Raw genomic sequence first — 16,023 nt, forward strand, 5'->3', positions numbered from 1 at the left:
TTTCATGTCATTTAACATAAAATGTTGTGAGTCATCGGTACCACAACGGTATTTCAGGGCATGCACTTCTAAAACGAAATCATGCGTGTGGTGAAATGCCAAAACGTTGTATTGTTATAAGAGAGATTACTTATATTTGTTTGTGTTTATCCTTTACTCAATCGCACACGACGCACAGTGAGCGTGGAATCGAGGAGGCAGTCAACCGAGACTACGACTGAAATGATCAGTGGGGGTTTGGATAGGAAAGAGGATGCGCAGCCAACTGTACATTGCATATATCCTAGATGGACAGGATAGGCTAGGTTTCTCCTCCGTATTCAACAGGTAGACACAACTTAATTAGTAAAGTCGAAGATGGTTACAATGAATAACACATACTTTCTCAATCATTTCTACCGGTCGTCAAATTCTTCGTTTTGGAATTTTTCCCTGGATGAAGGAATGTATGGCAATGGTACTAGTTATGAGACCGAATCACAGCATTCCACCACAAAAGCTATTCTAATTTTTGCATATTCAGTCATCATCACAATTTCACTTTTTGGAAATATTGTGGTTTGTCACGTCGTGTTAAAGAACAAGCGGATGCATTCTGTCACCAGTTTGTTCATTATGAACCTGGCCGTGGCTGATTTAATGATTACTCTTCTCAACACACCTTTCACATTGGTAAGTTGGAGAAGGTGAAGACGACTGACCCAGTTACAGGATGTGATGATACATTTGAAATAAGTGTATAGGATGTGTTGCCTATAGTCATATGCAAGTTATGGCAAAATAACTCTTAAACCATATTTAGCCTATTTGCGTCTGATACATTGGGTATGTTTAATCAATTATGAAAGACGAAATCACCGAATAGTACTTCACTAGGAACTGCTTAAATCCTCTTGCATTGGTTTGTTTTCAATCTAGACTGTGTATTATTGCATTTTTATACAATTTTCAGTCTGATTTAGATTCAGAAGCTAAATGGCTATACCATTTTTAAGATGTGCAGTCTCTAACTGGGTGACCACAATGCACTTTTCTAACATTAAGTTTCTTAGTATATTTACTTAGCCTCTGGGTAAAAGTATCTTGCTGTGTAAGTAATGAAGTGTCAGATAAGTGGCAGCCCTTCTAATTAAGGTTAAATCGATTGAAAAAATCATGGATCCTCTGGTGATAATGCCATCATCCTAAACTGTTTGCCTGGATTTCATGTATATTTATAATTGACGTTGTTGCTCATGTGTGTGGTGTTTTTCAGACTAGGTTTGTGAACAGCACCTGGGTGTTTGGCAAGCTGATGTGTCACGTCAGTCGCTTTGCCCAGTACTGTTCTGTTCATGTCTCAGTGCTGACCCTGGTAGTCATCGCCCTGGACCGACACCAAGTAATCAAAGATTAATATCTCACATGGAATTAAAAAAAAATTACGAAAACTGTCAGTGTTTTTTTTAACAAAGCCATCTTCTATTGTAGGTGGTCATGCACCCAATGCGACAGCGGATATCAAAATTCCGTGGAGTAATTTGTATCATTGTGATTTGGGTGACAGCTTCCTGTTTCTCTCTACCTCATGCCATTTACCAGAAGCTGTTGCGCTTTGACCTTGGGTAAGTTGCTCCTTTTCGTAAAAATTGTATCAAGATAAATCAATATATGATATGTATAGTGCAACAATAACAGCCCCGAAATAAACAGCATATTACTGCCATATGTGCTCCAACAATTTTTTTAATCAAATGAAGTAAGTGAAACTATTCTCGCCTAGTCACAGGAAGGTCCGAATGGTGTGCCTGTCAAGCTTCCCTCAGCCGTCTGACATGGTGTGGAAGTACCTGGACCTGGCCACCTTCTTCCTGCTCTACGTGCTGCCTCTGTCAATCATATCCATCGCCTACGTCATCGTGGCCAAAAAGCTGTGGACTCGCAACGCCATCGGAGATGTGACTATCGCCCAGTACGCCGCCCACAGACGTAAGAAGAAGATGACTCTGAAGATGCTGATGCTGGTGGTGGCTGTGTTTGCTGTTTGCTGGTTCCCTCTCAACTGTTATGTTATTCTGGTCTCTAGCAAGGCAATTGACACTAATAACGCACTGTATTTTACTTTTCACTGGTTCGCCATGAGCAGCACCTGCTACAATCCGTTCATTTACTGTTGGTTGAACAGCAGCTTTAGGGCAGAGCTCAAGTCTTTGATATTTATTTTTTGCCCAAAGGTCGAAGCAGACCCTTGCTAAGGGTTTCCTTTCAAACTAATATGGATATAATGGTAATGATCCGGCTGTTTCAGACTCCACATACACACACAGTCTCTGTAATAAGCTATTACCACTATAAAGAGGTGCTACGTCTTGTTTTCTCATGTTTACAGCATTATTCATGTGATGCATAGAGCTAGTCTGTGCTGGCCAAAAGGAGCTGTATTATCTGAAGGTAGTAAAACAATAGACATGCTAACACATTCAGCCAGCTGGGTAGAACATACTGCAATTTCAGTAAACTGCCCTACTATGACAGCAGGGGTGTAGTTACGGCTTGAAAGATGTGGGGTGGTGGGGGGGGGGGCAGTGAAGTCAATGCCCATGTGTAAAACATAACTTCACATTTGTTAGAATCGTGCAGTAGATTTTGTTAATTCAGATGTGTTGAATATAGAAGGAGGATTTTGCATAGTGATGAGTTTCATCTGCCATTCATACAACTTGCATTCAGTGGATGATGAAAAGAATGAAACAGTAATTATTTGTGCAGAATGTGATAAACATTTAGACATTTAGCCTAATGTGTTGTGCTGTGTTATTCACATTGTGAAATTGTAAACTGGTAAATTACTTTTTAGTTTGAGCTCTACAGTTTGGATAAAAGCGTCTGATAAATGAATAAATGTAACTATAGAGCTTGGTAAAGTCTTAATTTAGTTTGTTTGTTGATTCATATGAGCAGTTGGAGTGTTGTAATGTAGGCTATGTGGGTGAAATATATGTTGATTTTAATGTATTTATCTTCTGTGTCAATGTATTTTCTTCTTATCCCACATGCTTGAACGTTTTACTGGACCCCATCAAAGAGACAGAGACACACAGCAAGCACAAACAATAAAACGAAGCATGGAAGAGATTCCTGGTGTAAGATTCCTTTACTGTGCCATCCCGTAACCCCTCCCTCAATCTCTGTGGGAATAAACAGATTCACGGAGCACAGTGTGCTGTTTGTGGGTTCATTTTTTACACAAAAAAAATATGTGAAACATAAGGTAAACAAGATCGTGGATGAGTAATTTCAGCTGTCTGCCCAGCGACGCGGAAACCATTAGCACGGTGACCCACAAGATCTCTTGAATCTATCGTGTAGTAGGCTATACAATTTTACTTAAAACCGAGTCGGGTACTTTTGAGTGTAAAATTAAGCACTTAAAAGGTTTCTTAAGGTCGTTGTGCCGGTCAAATTCTTAGCGGTGAGTGTTACTATTATCTTTTTCCTGTTAGTTCATTTGCATTCAGATGGCCACGGTCTGTAACCGTTAACTCTAACTAGTTAAACCATGTGCGTTCCACACTGCGCACAAGTTACGGTTACACAGCACAAGGTGGCACTAGTCTACTGTTCTTGCTGTACATGTAAAAAATATTCTATATTTGTAATATATCTGCAACCCGTAGTCCCGGCCTCTCACCTCACGAGAAAGCGGGGTGCCGCATTGCTGCTTGTGTCCTGGGAGCGAGGTATATCTGGCGATGCCTCTGACTTGGAGAGGTGCCTGTGCTAATCGGATCTATTTAAGAACACAGCCAACAGTCACAGCATTGTGAACTCCTTCCAAGATATCCCAATATTTTGGGGTCCCAGAATCATGGCTTAAGTTTTAGAAATGTAGAAACATTTTAGAATTGTTAATTTACATTGAAAGAGCTTAATTTTAACGGCCCTGTATTGATGCACCTTATCCAACTGAATCTTTCAAGTTTGAGCTGACGACTTTTTGGGGGGTCGACTATTTATCGTGTAATACACAGAAGAGGCATGAGAGGTCTCTGTAAGCTTGTGCGCTCACAGTCCGTCCACGTTTAAGTAGAGAGAAAAAAAATCCCAGAACCATATTTGTTTTGATACATCTTTTATCAGCCTTTAGCAAAGACAACCCAGTGAAAAGGATCTAATGTCAACAAACATCATAAAATAAAAGTACAAGATGTGATGAGGAACCAGCGCTGCTCCTTCTTCCTTGAGCTACCTGAGTTATATCAGTCGGGCTGATTAACATTTATGCAAACAGTCATTAGCGGATATTAACGGATGTCTTCCCAGCATCAACAGCTAGCCCCTGCAGAATGTGACCTTGCACCGGCATAGGGTCAACTCTTCAAAGCATCTTCACACAAGAGATCTGGGTCCTGCAGTCTTGGGGGCGTCGGGGGTTCTGCAGTTTTGGGGGCATCGGAGGTTCTGCAGTCCTGGGGGAGTCGGAGGTTCTGCAGTCCTGGGGGCGTTGGGGGTTCTGCAGTCCTGGGGGAGTCGGAGGTTCTGCAGTCTTGGGGGCGTCGGGTCCAGTGTCACAGTCAGGGACTCCATCAAGGTCTGGGGGAGCCTCCTCAAACCCACACCTGGTCCCATTATACACATGTCAACACATAAATGTCCTTTAGTAAAAGCACATCACATCCATTACTGGGCACAACAGGTGGGGACACATAACACATAAACAGAGACGAAAAAAAGTGAGACAGCTTTTCTGTCTGAATTGGTTTTTGAGTGAACTAATAGTTTCACTTTTCCTCAGGCAGTATAATATCTGGGGTTTCATGATCTTTTGATCTCCGGGATTGGTTGGCCTTTAATTACACAATTTATTATGGTACTTATTCAGTTTTACTGTTTTGATTAGTGCTTAACTTATTTTACGAAGGCAATACTTCACCTGTGTTAATCCAGGTGTACAGTGGCCATTGTTTAAACTTTGAGATCTTTGTCTGGACTAGATCAAAATACTTCTTAGATGTACTCAAAAAAGGTAAAAACCTACCCTGTGTTACCGTGGAAACTTGTCTTCACATTTCACACTTTTAGTCTTTCTGTCATCTGAAAAACAGAAATAGGGTCAGGATTTTACATTTATCACCTCTGAGACGACGATAGTCTCCCCCAAAAGGAATGTTAACTTTGCACTTGAGGCTAATAATGTGTAAAGTCACGTCTGGGAAAAGGCAATGTGTTAACAATCATGCACAGTTTTGAACATGAACACAGTGTTTCACACTGCGCTCAGTCTTATTGTTCTTGCGGTGCTATATCATAAGGGGCCTACGCTGCTGTTCTACCATCACATCATAAAAGATTAACTCCTTCATAGATAAACAGATAAACAAATAAATGTAAGATGAATAATTTGGGTGAATTCTGACAAAAGATCACAGTTTACAGTAGAGCCCGACCGATAAAGGATTTTTAAGGCCGATACCGATACAAATATTTGGTGATTTAAAAATCCGATATTCCGATATCGGCCGATATAAAAAAATATTTCAAAAATCCAGAAACGCGTAACAAAACAAACTGATTTCCCTAAAAGTAGTTATTTGTAGTTTACATTTAGTCACTTTTAGCAGAAGTTATTATCCAGAGCGACTAAGTACAGGGACATTCCCTGAGGCAAGTAGGGTTAAGTGCCTTCCCAAGGACACAACGCCATTTGACATGGCCAGGAATCAAACCAGCAACCTTCTGATTAATAGCCCGATTCCCTAACTGCTCAGCCATCTGACTCCTATTATTATTATAGTTTCTGATAAATAAGATGTACAAAAATACAAACTTAATATATGAAACTAAAAGTCCTTTGAAAAAAAAAAATAAAAAAAATAATATTCATTTATCAGCCATTATAAATGCCGATACCGATAGTTAGGAAAATGCCCAATATCAGCCGATAATATCGGGCCGCCGATATATCGGTCGGGCTCTAGTTTACAGTACCATAAAAAAAACTGTTGAATTATTTTTTAAATAAAAAATGAAAATGTCATGATAAAATATATTGAGCGTGTCCTCTAAGGAGCAGTAAATATCTCTCTGTGAGAGGAACAGATGACACAGGCCTGCCATCCCAACTGTAATTACCCGATTACTGTATCCAGGACTGTTGCAACAACCTCTCTGCTGTGGGATCCTGCAACAGCTGTCAAGCGGCTCCTTCACGCGAGCTGAAGGACTCTGTGATTGTTCCCTGAGCCTGTTGCTGTTGTTAGGGCCGTCCAAACCCCCAGCCACGGCCCTGGTCCCCAGACTCCCGGAGCTGCAGCGAGGCTGCGTTTGGCAGTAGAGGAGGTCCAGGGATGAGGAAACAGCCCTGTGGATATCCATCTCAGTGCATTCCACAGGAACATGCTGGTAGTTCTCCTGACGCTCGGAAGCACAGTGGCCCTGGGCTGTCTGCGACGGCGGGAAAGCAGACCGTCGTGCACACTCCTCCAGAGGAGCCGGGGTTGCCACGGTGACCTCCTGGATGTCTGAGGGTTGCCGGGTCAATGGAGCTGGGGCACACATGGTGAGCTCCTGGCTGTTAAAGGGTTGCTCGGACAATGTCAGAGACTCAAACCCAGAGGAGCAGTAACCGTCAGTTACATCAGGAGCCAGAGGCTGGATGTCTGGCATCTGACCGCAGTCCTGAGGCGGATGCTGGGGTATGATGGTAACAGACTCCAGCAAGTCCAACTCATCTCTGTGGGTCCCATAATCAGCTGCCGTGAAGGGATCACAAGGACCTGAGGATGTCTACAGATTATGTTTTTGTTCTGAAGTTGCATACGTATTTTGGGAACATATTTACACGTGCAACCGACATACATTATTTAGCAGGCACTTTTATCCTAAGAGACGTACAGATTTAAAACCTGTGGAGTCTGCAGTCAAATGCTCTGCCAGTAAGCTATTTAAATGTACACATTTCAATTGCTTATTATGTAAACACTTAGCTGTGGTGCACTGTGCTAATTACCTGGGATCTGCTCTTCTTGGTTTGGGTTCAGGGTGACCCTATTCACTCTGCAGGCTGCACTCTCCATGTCAGTCTGACTTTTACTTTTAAAAGTCAGGCATCCTTTCAGCGAGAGATAATTCATTGAGTCAGAAGCACAGATTGAGGAGGATTACTTGTACCTTTCTAGATACAAAAAAAATCCAAACACACACTGACAGAACTCACATTATTAGAATGAATTAATTTGCACTTTCAAAAATTAATTTACAACCTTGATGCAAGACTGTTTTATAAATGGATATACGGGACTTGCAGCTATAAAACTGGTGGGTACCTTTAAAGAACTTCCGCAGTATGGTTTGCCTGAAGTATATCAATAGCACAACCGAGAGAGTGATTGCCATGGTAACCAGGACCACAGAAACAGTGTCAGCAGCAGCATTATTCTGGGGAAGGATGCCTGAGACTGACTCTTTTTCCACATCAACTCCTCGGCTTCCTGCAAAACACAAGAACAGACTTGGGTTTGTACTATGTACACAGTACCAAAGTACCTGAAATATTTCGTTTTTTAACTATTCGTTGGCCGTAACCAGATCAGATAATACTATCCATGTGCAGCGCACATGTTATTTGTGAAAGGTGTTATATGCCACAGGTATATGAGAAGAGGATGTTCTGCTGCTTACTCCTGCACTGCTGCCCAGTAGGTGAGGAGGACCCGCATGGCATGCACTCCAGATCCTGCAGCCCATCAACCCGGATTTTACTGTAAAATCTGTTTGTATCCAATAAGAGAATAGGAAAACCCAAGACAGTTCAACAGGTGAACAAGCTCATTAAACAAGCACCACCTATGTTTAGGAGGGAACGCTTTCATCGTTAAAAAGGGATGGTGTCAAGTTACTAACGAAAACAATACAGATTCTTTTCAAGAAGCACAAGGGCATGAAACGCTGTACGAACCCAGGCAAGCACTCCCCACAGACTGTGTTCCTACGTGACGTGCAAGATGACTTTTCCTGTCTGTTCAAGCGTTTACATGACTGGCAAAATCTACAGTTGTGATGGCTCCAATCCTCTTTATAGGTCTTCAAACTGCAAGGGGTGCAATGAGCTGATTGGCCACTTCCGTAACCACAGTCCTGGCCAAAAAACAAAGACATACAGTACTGTCCATATGAGAGAGCAAAACAGAGTACAGTTTCAGCATCTCTGAACTGTGCTTATTAAAACATTTTACTAACCACTTTCCTGTTACATAAACATGTAAACTGACAGCTATTCCACAGACAGACGTGAGTCTAAACTGCTATCGTGTCCTATTTCATTGAGCAGGATTATTTCAGGTCATGGGTAACCCTAAACTCTTTTGGCAAAATCTCTCACAGCAAATGGGAAGATTGTAAGCATGCCTGCCAAGTTGACTTGTGTGAACTTGGAAAAATGCTCCCTGAAAGAAAATGGTACAGTCAAAGCCAGACAGTAACTAAAACAGGCTTCCCCAGTGCAGGAGCATAGAACCAAACTCAGATCAAGGTCTTTGGGGCACACTGCTGTGAAATGTTCATTTTGCCAGTGGCATCACCATCCATCCTAAATGTTTGGGAAGCCTATTGATTATTTCTTGTCTTCTGATGTACAAGCTAGGTATCATTCTCTCACTTACTTCCATACGAAACATTCTTCATCAGTATTGTCAAGTAGGAAAACAGAACAGCTAAAGGGGGCAATTTTTCAGTTTGAGCAATATGAAAATAATAATACGGATAAGGAAAACGCCCCACCTCTGACAGCTCCAGCCCTGGTTCACACTGAAGACAAGGATGGCACTCTTTATTGAGGCTGTATTGGTTTTCTGTGCAGTCCATGGATGCCAATTATGAAACCTTCCAAGTAGAACAGCAAGCAAATGAAAGGTCAAATAATGTTCATGGTGATAAATATTACTTCGAAACGTACTGCAAGCACTGTGGAGAAGTTCCAACCATATTCAACAACCTATTTGATCATGTAGAAGCACTATACCTTGCAACAGCCTGTCTTCAGATTAAATGATTCTTTACATGCCTTATAGGCTACTACAAAAGTTATATAGACTCAAATTATGTAAGAAGGAAAGAGCTGTAAGGGTTAACGCAGTGAGCTCTCTCGTTGGCAACGCAAGCATGCAGATGTTGATGCAGCATCACCGATAAACTCACTCTTGCATTGCGACTTTATCTATAGCAAAACATTACAATGAAACTGTCTTTGTTACAACCTACCTTGATTCATCAATGAAACTGAATGAAGTAGGAGGCCACCTGTTTGTTTCGTTTTGGTGTTGTTGTTTTCGACCACGTACGGACTTATCGATTATCTAGCGGCACTCTAACTAGACATGCCCTGACATGCCTGCATGCCCTCTCCCTGCGCGCCCGGTAGCTGCCTGTCATGCATAGTAAAAAAAACTCACAAATGTGCGTGAAATGACTGTGTGAGGATTTGTAGTGTTGGCCTTGTTATTGCAACCTTATTTATTGAACGTGAATAACTATGTTTTATGTCTGCTTGATGCTAAGCCTATACATGTGATTTAAAAAAGCATAATGTCAAGCGAAAGACAGTCCATTTAGTGGTGCAGTTTAGGTAATGAGATCACTGAATTGCTCTTAGTTAGGGAATAAGGGTAAAATATCGATGCTCCGCAAGTTTGCACACTATTTGGGGACAGACCCCTGACCCCTTTTTTCACCAAGTTTCATGTGTGCGACTCTGCTCTGCGTACCATTTGGTGGGGTAACTTGGAACAAGCCAAGTCAACGTCAATTTTTTTTTGTGGTTTATGGATTTTATGAAAAAGTGTCACAAAATTATTTTTCTCAAAGTTTGTCCAGTCTTCCCCAAAATTGACACAGATAATATTTAGACCAAGCCTCACAAAAGGCTTTTTTATTTATTTATTTTTTTGCCACACCATTTGTCCGTTACAGCCAAACCAATAGGTGCGTTCGACTTCATGCAGCGCCGGCGGCGCCGACAGCCGGCTGACTTGAAGCTGAGAATGCCATTGGCTGCTTCAAGTCAGCCGGGCTGCAGGCGGCTGCAGGCGACGCCGGCGCTGCTTGAAGTCGAACTCACCTATTGGCAAACAACCCGAACAGGACATGAGCTCATATGAAAATGACAGACAATCCAATTTTTGATTAAAAAAATAAATATATATATATCAAGTTGCCATGGCTACTAGTTAATCGGACCGCCTGCACCCGTCATAGCTGTTTGTAGCATTAGCAGATGTTGTAGATTCAAACTCTTTTAAACAAGTAATAACCACACAACAGAATGCAATTCAACGGATTAATCATACATAAAAACATTTTCCAAATATGACATGCCCATTATTTACTACAGGCTTCCAAGCCTGGCTAAGCAGACATTATTAGACTGCTAAACAAAACAAGTTCTATTTTTCCAAGCAAATCATTGTTCAGTCTAGGCTACATAGTCTACCATCCAAAGAGATAATCAAAGGTTAAAGCGTGGGATGAATAACTATGCTAACTTTCACAGAACAGAAAAAAAATCCCTTATTCTTTTTTTTTAAATATTATTTGACAACTCAGTTCAATTCATTAGGCTGTTTCATGCATACTTACTTCTGGAGTTTCAGTTTGTTCAGTGATAAGGGGGATTTTGTGCCTTATGAAAAAACTTATGAACAACATCAATCTTATAATAACTTTTGACCTTATAATTTATGAAGGTTATAAAATCTTGCAATAGGCCTGTACCTAGTAACATGCCATGTGGTGAGCTGGGCTGAGCTAGCCCAGAAAAACCTGACAAAAAGGGTGGCAACTCTGGAGAATGTAAACCAAAATATTGTCCAAGAATCATTTATACGCAAAGTACAGATGGTGTCTAAAGATTATAAATGTGAGAAAAGACAATCCATAACAGTTTTTTTTTTTTTACTGTTGTTTGATTCACTTGGGAATGAGTCTTAATGGGCAACAGTCTTTCACCCAGTGCTGTGTGCTGGATGACTGGGTTTTGATCTAGTGGGAGCTGCTCTTCTGAAGGCCAAGAGTGACTGCCAAACAGACAGGACACAGAAATGCCTCAGATAAGAACGTGACTGAAACATTTAACACCTGCAGCCAAAAGGAAGACTTAGCTTTCATTGTTTTGTTTGTACAGATTTTTCTCTTCAAACTCAAGTAGCCTCGTTCTTGTTCTAGCCCCCCACACAAAAACACCACCAACATGTGTGTGTGTGTGTGCATGTGTGTGTGTGTGCGTGTGTGTGTGTGTGTGTTGGGTCACACACATCACCCAAAGTGACGTGGGGATTGCACTGTATGTAACACTGAGGTGATTCACAATTTAGTTTGAAAGGCTTACTTTTACAAACAGGCTATTTGCTGCACATGCACCTTTCGTACAGTTTGGTCTTCAGGAATCCCCTGGAAAACTGTTGTTAATTCAGTGAGTGTTCCATCTGACTACATTTCCCATATTTATTTTGCTTCTTTAAACAATGGCTGGCATAAGTGTGTTTGCACAAATGGTACATAGTTCTTACATGCCACTCCTGTTTGATGTGGCTTGGCATCTGAAACCCAAACTTTAACGCAATATCAGCTGTCTTAGTGGAGACGTTGGTGTGTGGATACCAGTACTGTTAATATTTAATCTGTGAATGGCAGAACTCAGAGTGAGCCTTGTTTTTAGGTGAACCACGGAGCACTGCCTGCACAATGCACCTCCTCATCATCATACAAGCAGAGATCCTCCCCTCGGACTGACCCGTGTGACCTGCTTTGGTTCTCCTGCAATATGGGTCAGGCAGAGGACAGCATTGAATGGACTGTTCACTAATATATGTCACAATGGACTACTCACTAATACATGTTTAAAAAGTAATGTTATTTCTCTAGAGCAGCCATTCCCAACCTTTTCCACTTTGCGGCCCACTTGCATCGTTCAAAATTTTTTTGCGGCCGCCCAACACATCCGTTCACGCGCTCACATCAAAATCAGAATCAGAATGGGATTTATGTAAATAATAAATTCATGAAAGTTTGCACAGACAAGGAATTTGCTTTGGCAGGAAGGTGCATACAATAAACATATAGGGACCTAAAATTTAAATATGTGGACTATCTATACTAAGGGTACATAAACTAGCAGTACTAAGTGGGATTAGAATTAAATTAAATATACAATAAAATAAAATATAAGTTGCCGTAAATTACAATATAAAAATTCAAAAATACAAATATTACATGTTCACAACACCACATGCCAAACAGTTTGCTTTCACGGCTAAATGTATTGAGCGATCGAATATGACAAACTGTCCATCAGCGCCACAGTAAGTACACATTGTGTGTAACAACATTAACGGCTAACAAGCAAGCTGACAGATAATTGAGCAATGTAGCAAAAAATTGTTTGCTAGCTAGCCTAGCTAACGCTACTGCTCAAATCCTAGATAGCCAGAGCTAGCCTAGCTAGCAACTTTTACTGTGTGAGTTAGACCTGTGTAAGTAAACCTTACCTTCGTAATAGTCGATGTAGCTCGAAACTTACAATTTGAACCCCTTTTCCCTCTTGGTTGAAGGGCAGCAACATAGACTCCTATGTTCATCGTTGATTGTCATTTTGGGAAGGCAACCCGAACTCCTCTACAAATCGCAATTTTGTGTTTGAGAACTTATGTAACTGCTCGCTACTGGAAGTTGTTGACCTAGGTTATGCAATATGCGGAAGTGATGCGTGCATAGTGTATTGAAGTGGGCGTATGCAAGTTAAGGCGGAAATGTCAGTTGGTCTTTCGTCAACGTGCCAAGCGTAACTATGAGCGTTTCGGTCATGATGAATTAAAGGCAAAATTTCATTTTAAAATGAGAACGAATTTGCGTCAGGGAGTCGCAATTGAAATGCGGGAGACTCCCCGGAACTTCCGGGAGACTTGGGATGTCTGGTTTTCATTGGTTTGGCGGCCCACCTGTATTACCTTAGCGGACCAATAGTGGGCCACGGCCCACACGGTGGGATTCGCAACTCTAGATGATTGTTTAAGTCAGAAAGTATCTGAATCAACAAAATTTGCCAATAAAATGTAGTCAAGTCAGTTGACAAATCATGCTACAGTACGTGTCTCTATGACTCACTCTTCTATAAAGCAGGATTACAGGCAGATGTTAGCCTGGCAGCTGAACCACATACCTTGAAAATAACAAGCCATGTGGATCATATTAAACTGTTGGAGAACTTGAGTACAGTAGTGTACAATAGCTGCAACATCATTATTGACGGATGGATGGAAGGTTTTAGTAAATAAAATCAGTAGGCTATTAATTCTTTCTTACGTGTGAAATACTGATACTCTGATGCTGTTTAATTAGACTGAACAGTTATAGTGAACAGTCTCACTGATCAGTCAAATGGTTTGTAGAATGGAATAGATGATGTATATGAACAGATACATATAGATTGATGATGTATATGAACAGTTCTGTATGTTGAAGACACATTTTTCCAGCTTTCTGATGTTTGCTTGGTCTAATGTATTATTATATGTTTATTTATTACTAAACGAATGAAGCTCTATTATATCCAGAACAGGCTCAAGTTAATTTAAATTAAAAGGTATACTACGATCAATTAACTAAAAACCTATTAGGTTTAGTAGTCACAGCTATATATGAAAAAGCTATTTATCGCTCTGGTCTGATCTGTTTGTAACCTTGAATTATAGAAAAAAGGGTTTTATGTTTCAGCCTTGGCATTTCTCTTCTTGGAAGCCTTGTGTTTTCCTCTCACCTCTCCCACCCATTCCCTCCTCTCCCTCCAGTCTCTTTAAACTGCTGCTCCAAACTCCACAGTCACGTCACACAAAGAAAAGGACCCTCCAGCTTGTAGTTACACTTAAGAAACAAACATATGAATAAAAACACAGAATAACTATGATTATTCTGATCGGTACATGAGGTGGTACAGTGTGACACAATAAGCAAACGCCAAGTTCAAATTTAGTTTGGTATTCGCTTGAAACTCGAAGACAGGTTTGAATTTGGGTAGAACCGTGGAAAAAAAATCTTTCAAAGAGCTCCACGGTTGTGGTTTTGTTTAATTTGTGTTAAAGGTTAAGTTTCCCCTTTAGAAGAGTTTGTTGTCAACAAGACGCTGCAAGTTGAGAAACACCCAGAAATGTTTATGAAAATAACAGACACGATAAAAAGGAAATACAAAGTTCCCACACTACTTCTTGTTATGGTTTGAGAAACTAAATGTTTTGTTGTAGATGGACACATTTTTCTGAGTTAACTGCCACCAGCAGTGTGGTTTTCATTTCTGTAGTGTTGTCTAGAGTCCGGAGGAACAGTAACATGTCTTAGTGATTGAGCACTGAAAGGCAACGGACACTGCGGGCATGCACATCAGTTAACTACAAATATAAATTCAAATACATTTACATTTGGTCGGCTGTTCTGTATCGCTGGGACCTACATGATACATGATCTGTCTGACATATGAGCACTCCTTTCTTCATTTATATGGTTAAAAGTATCTGTACATAATCTGATGAGCTCATTTTGTTTTGATCAAAGAACGTGAAGTTGTGAGGCAGAAACACAATCGTCAAGGTTTTGTATGATTCAGTGATTTTATTAGAACTCCCCACTGGTTTATTGGCTGTTTCATCATTTGTTCAAAAAAGAACCATTTGTCCTTAATCTCATTCATGAAAGTTCTAGGCTTTCAAGTTAAGCAAGACTATTCATATTTCATTGACAGTGTTTAACAGAAACATGAAAGAATTGCATTCACAAAATCATATTTTAGTCAGCTTCACATTGTGTCTTTAAAAGTCTCACCTTTACAAACAGTTGTCCATGGTATATTTAGTTGTATTCATTTGAATAGCATTAACATTTAACAGTAGAATAAATTGGCATGACATCATTTTATATATATTTGTATAAACTGTTCCACAACGCAATACATTCATTTAAACTTGCATTATATAGAAGTCCAGAGCACAACACCATCTGGCTGGTAAATGGAGTTTCAGTCTTAAATTACTAGGATATGATACTTGATATCAGAAAGGCAACAGGTTATCAACATGTTATGCTAATATGTTTGGATGTAAAAAATAAATATTCCCATTTCCTGCTTTGTGACAAAAACTGTAATATTATGGGACTGGAGTTGAATCAGAGAAATGGCCTTGCTGAATCTGCAGACAGCCTTGAGTGAAAACTAGTAGGTACAAAGTGCTTTTTCAAGTCTGTCCTCCATTCAGTCCTGCCCTAACCTAGAATAGATCAGTGTGGAATGGAGTGGGAGGGTATGATGATGCGTGTATATTGATGTCAATCAAACCTTGTTACTGTTAGTGTATTTGACACAAACAGAAATGCTGTGTAGAATTAAAGGGGACACCACTCAGGGAATCTTAAAAGTTGTAAAACCACCACCAAGTATGTTGTTTTATTATTTCACTATTCTATTGTGTTTGTGTCTGTGAGCGTTAAGTAGTTACAGTCTTGGCCGAAAATATAGAAACCCTTGCACTTAAAATAAATAATAATGCATCGTTTCTTAAAGAAAACTGTTGAAATTCAAACACATTTTGGGATTTACATGTGATTGTGTTTGGTGTGTAGTTGAACAAAACTTTGCAAAATCTCTGCTGATTCTTCAAAGACATCCCCTAAATGCCTGGACAATATTATACTGGCACGTTCTAAAAGTAGAAATGATTTGATTAGAAACCAATGATTCTCCTTTACTTTGGAATTGAACTCCCTTGTGGTGAGTTGAAGGTACATGCGGAATATAAAAAACATATTCAACCAGTTTGAATAGAGAAAAGGGCTCATTCATTTGATTTGTGTCACTATCTGTGCAGCAATGAGCATGGATAAAAGAAAGACAACCGGAGAACTATCGGAGGTCAGACACAAGAGTGTAGCCAAACGTGGACAATCTCAAGGCTTCAAGTTCATCTCCAGAGACCTGGATGTTCTTCTTTCCAGCGTACGTAATGTTAT

General features: G+C 40.4%; 2 protein-coding genes across 2 annotated transcripts; one reads left to right on the forward strand and one right to left on the reverse strand.

Annotated features, from left to right (window-relative positions):
* The first annotated feature begins 362 nt into the window (after window positions 1–362).
* gpr83 (G protein-coupled receptor 83) lies at window positions 363–2,234 on the forward strand. The gene is made up of 4 exons (XM_067257605.1): window positions 363–672; window positions 1,256–1,381; window positions 1,471–1,604; window positions 1,763–2,234. The coding sequence occupies exons 1-4, from the start codon at window positions 367–369 to the stop codon at window positions 2,232–2,234; spliced, it is 1,038 nt and encodes a 345-aa protein (XP_067113706.1). The 5' UTR covers window positions 363–366.
* A 1,939-nt stretch (window positions 2,235–4,173) lies between these two features.
* On the reverse strand, window positions 4,174–9,299 carry eda2r (ectodysplasin A2 receptor). Its single transcript, XM_067257581.1, has 9 exons — window positions 9,238–9,299; window positions 8,758–8,859; window positions 7,937–8,115; window positions 7,660–7,748; window positions 7,305–7,469; window positions 6,989–7,090; window positions 6,112–6,755; window positions 5,018–5,073; window positions 4,174–4,598 (listed from the first exon to the last, which is right to left on the reverse strand). The coding sequence occupies exons 2-8, from the start codon at window positions 8,839–8,841 to the stop codon at window positions 5,050–5,052; spliced, it is 1,287 nt and encodes a 428-aa protein (XP_067113682.1). The 5' UTR covers window positions 8,842–8,859; window positions 9,238–9,299; the 3' UTR covers window positions 4,174–4,598; window positions 5,018–5,049.
* Between the last annotated feature and the right edge of the window lie 6,724 nt (window positions 9,300–16,023).

This window comes from Osmerus mordax, chromosome 19 (assembly GCF_038355195.1).
Source record: "Osmerus mordax isolate fOsmMor3 chromosome 19, fOsmMor3.pri, whole genome shotgun sequence".
Taxonomy (NCBI): Eukaryota; Metazoa; Chordata; class Actinopteri; order Osmeriformes; family Osmeridae; genus Osmerus; species Osmerus mordax.

Bases quoted from the DNA above. Each gene is read 5' to 3' on its own strand.
- gpr83 (XM_067257605.1), top strand. From the start codon at position 367: ATGAATAACACATACTTTCTCAATCATTTCTACCGGTCGTCAAATTCT. The intron at 673-1,255 runs GTAAGTTGGAGA...GGTGTTTTTCAG, and splicing joins TCAACACACCTTTCACATTG to ACTAGGTTTGTGAACAGCAC. The intron at 1,605-1,762 runs GTAAGTTGCTCC...ATTCTCGCCTAG, and splicing joins CTGTTGCGCTTTGACCTTGG to TCACAGGAAGGTCCGAATGG.
- eda2r (XM_067257581.1), bottom strand. From the start codon at position 8,841: ATGGACTGCACAGAAAACCAATACAGCCTCAATAAAGAGTGCCATCCT. The intron at 8,116-8,757 runs GTGGGGCGTTTT...TTTTTTGGCCAG, and splicing joins CAGGGCTGGAGCTGTCAGAG to GACTGTGGTTACGGAAGTGG. The intron at 7,091-7,304 runs GTACCCACCAGT...TCTCGCTGAAAG, and splicing joins ACTGCGGAAGTTCTTTAAAG to GATGCCTGACTTTTAAAAGT.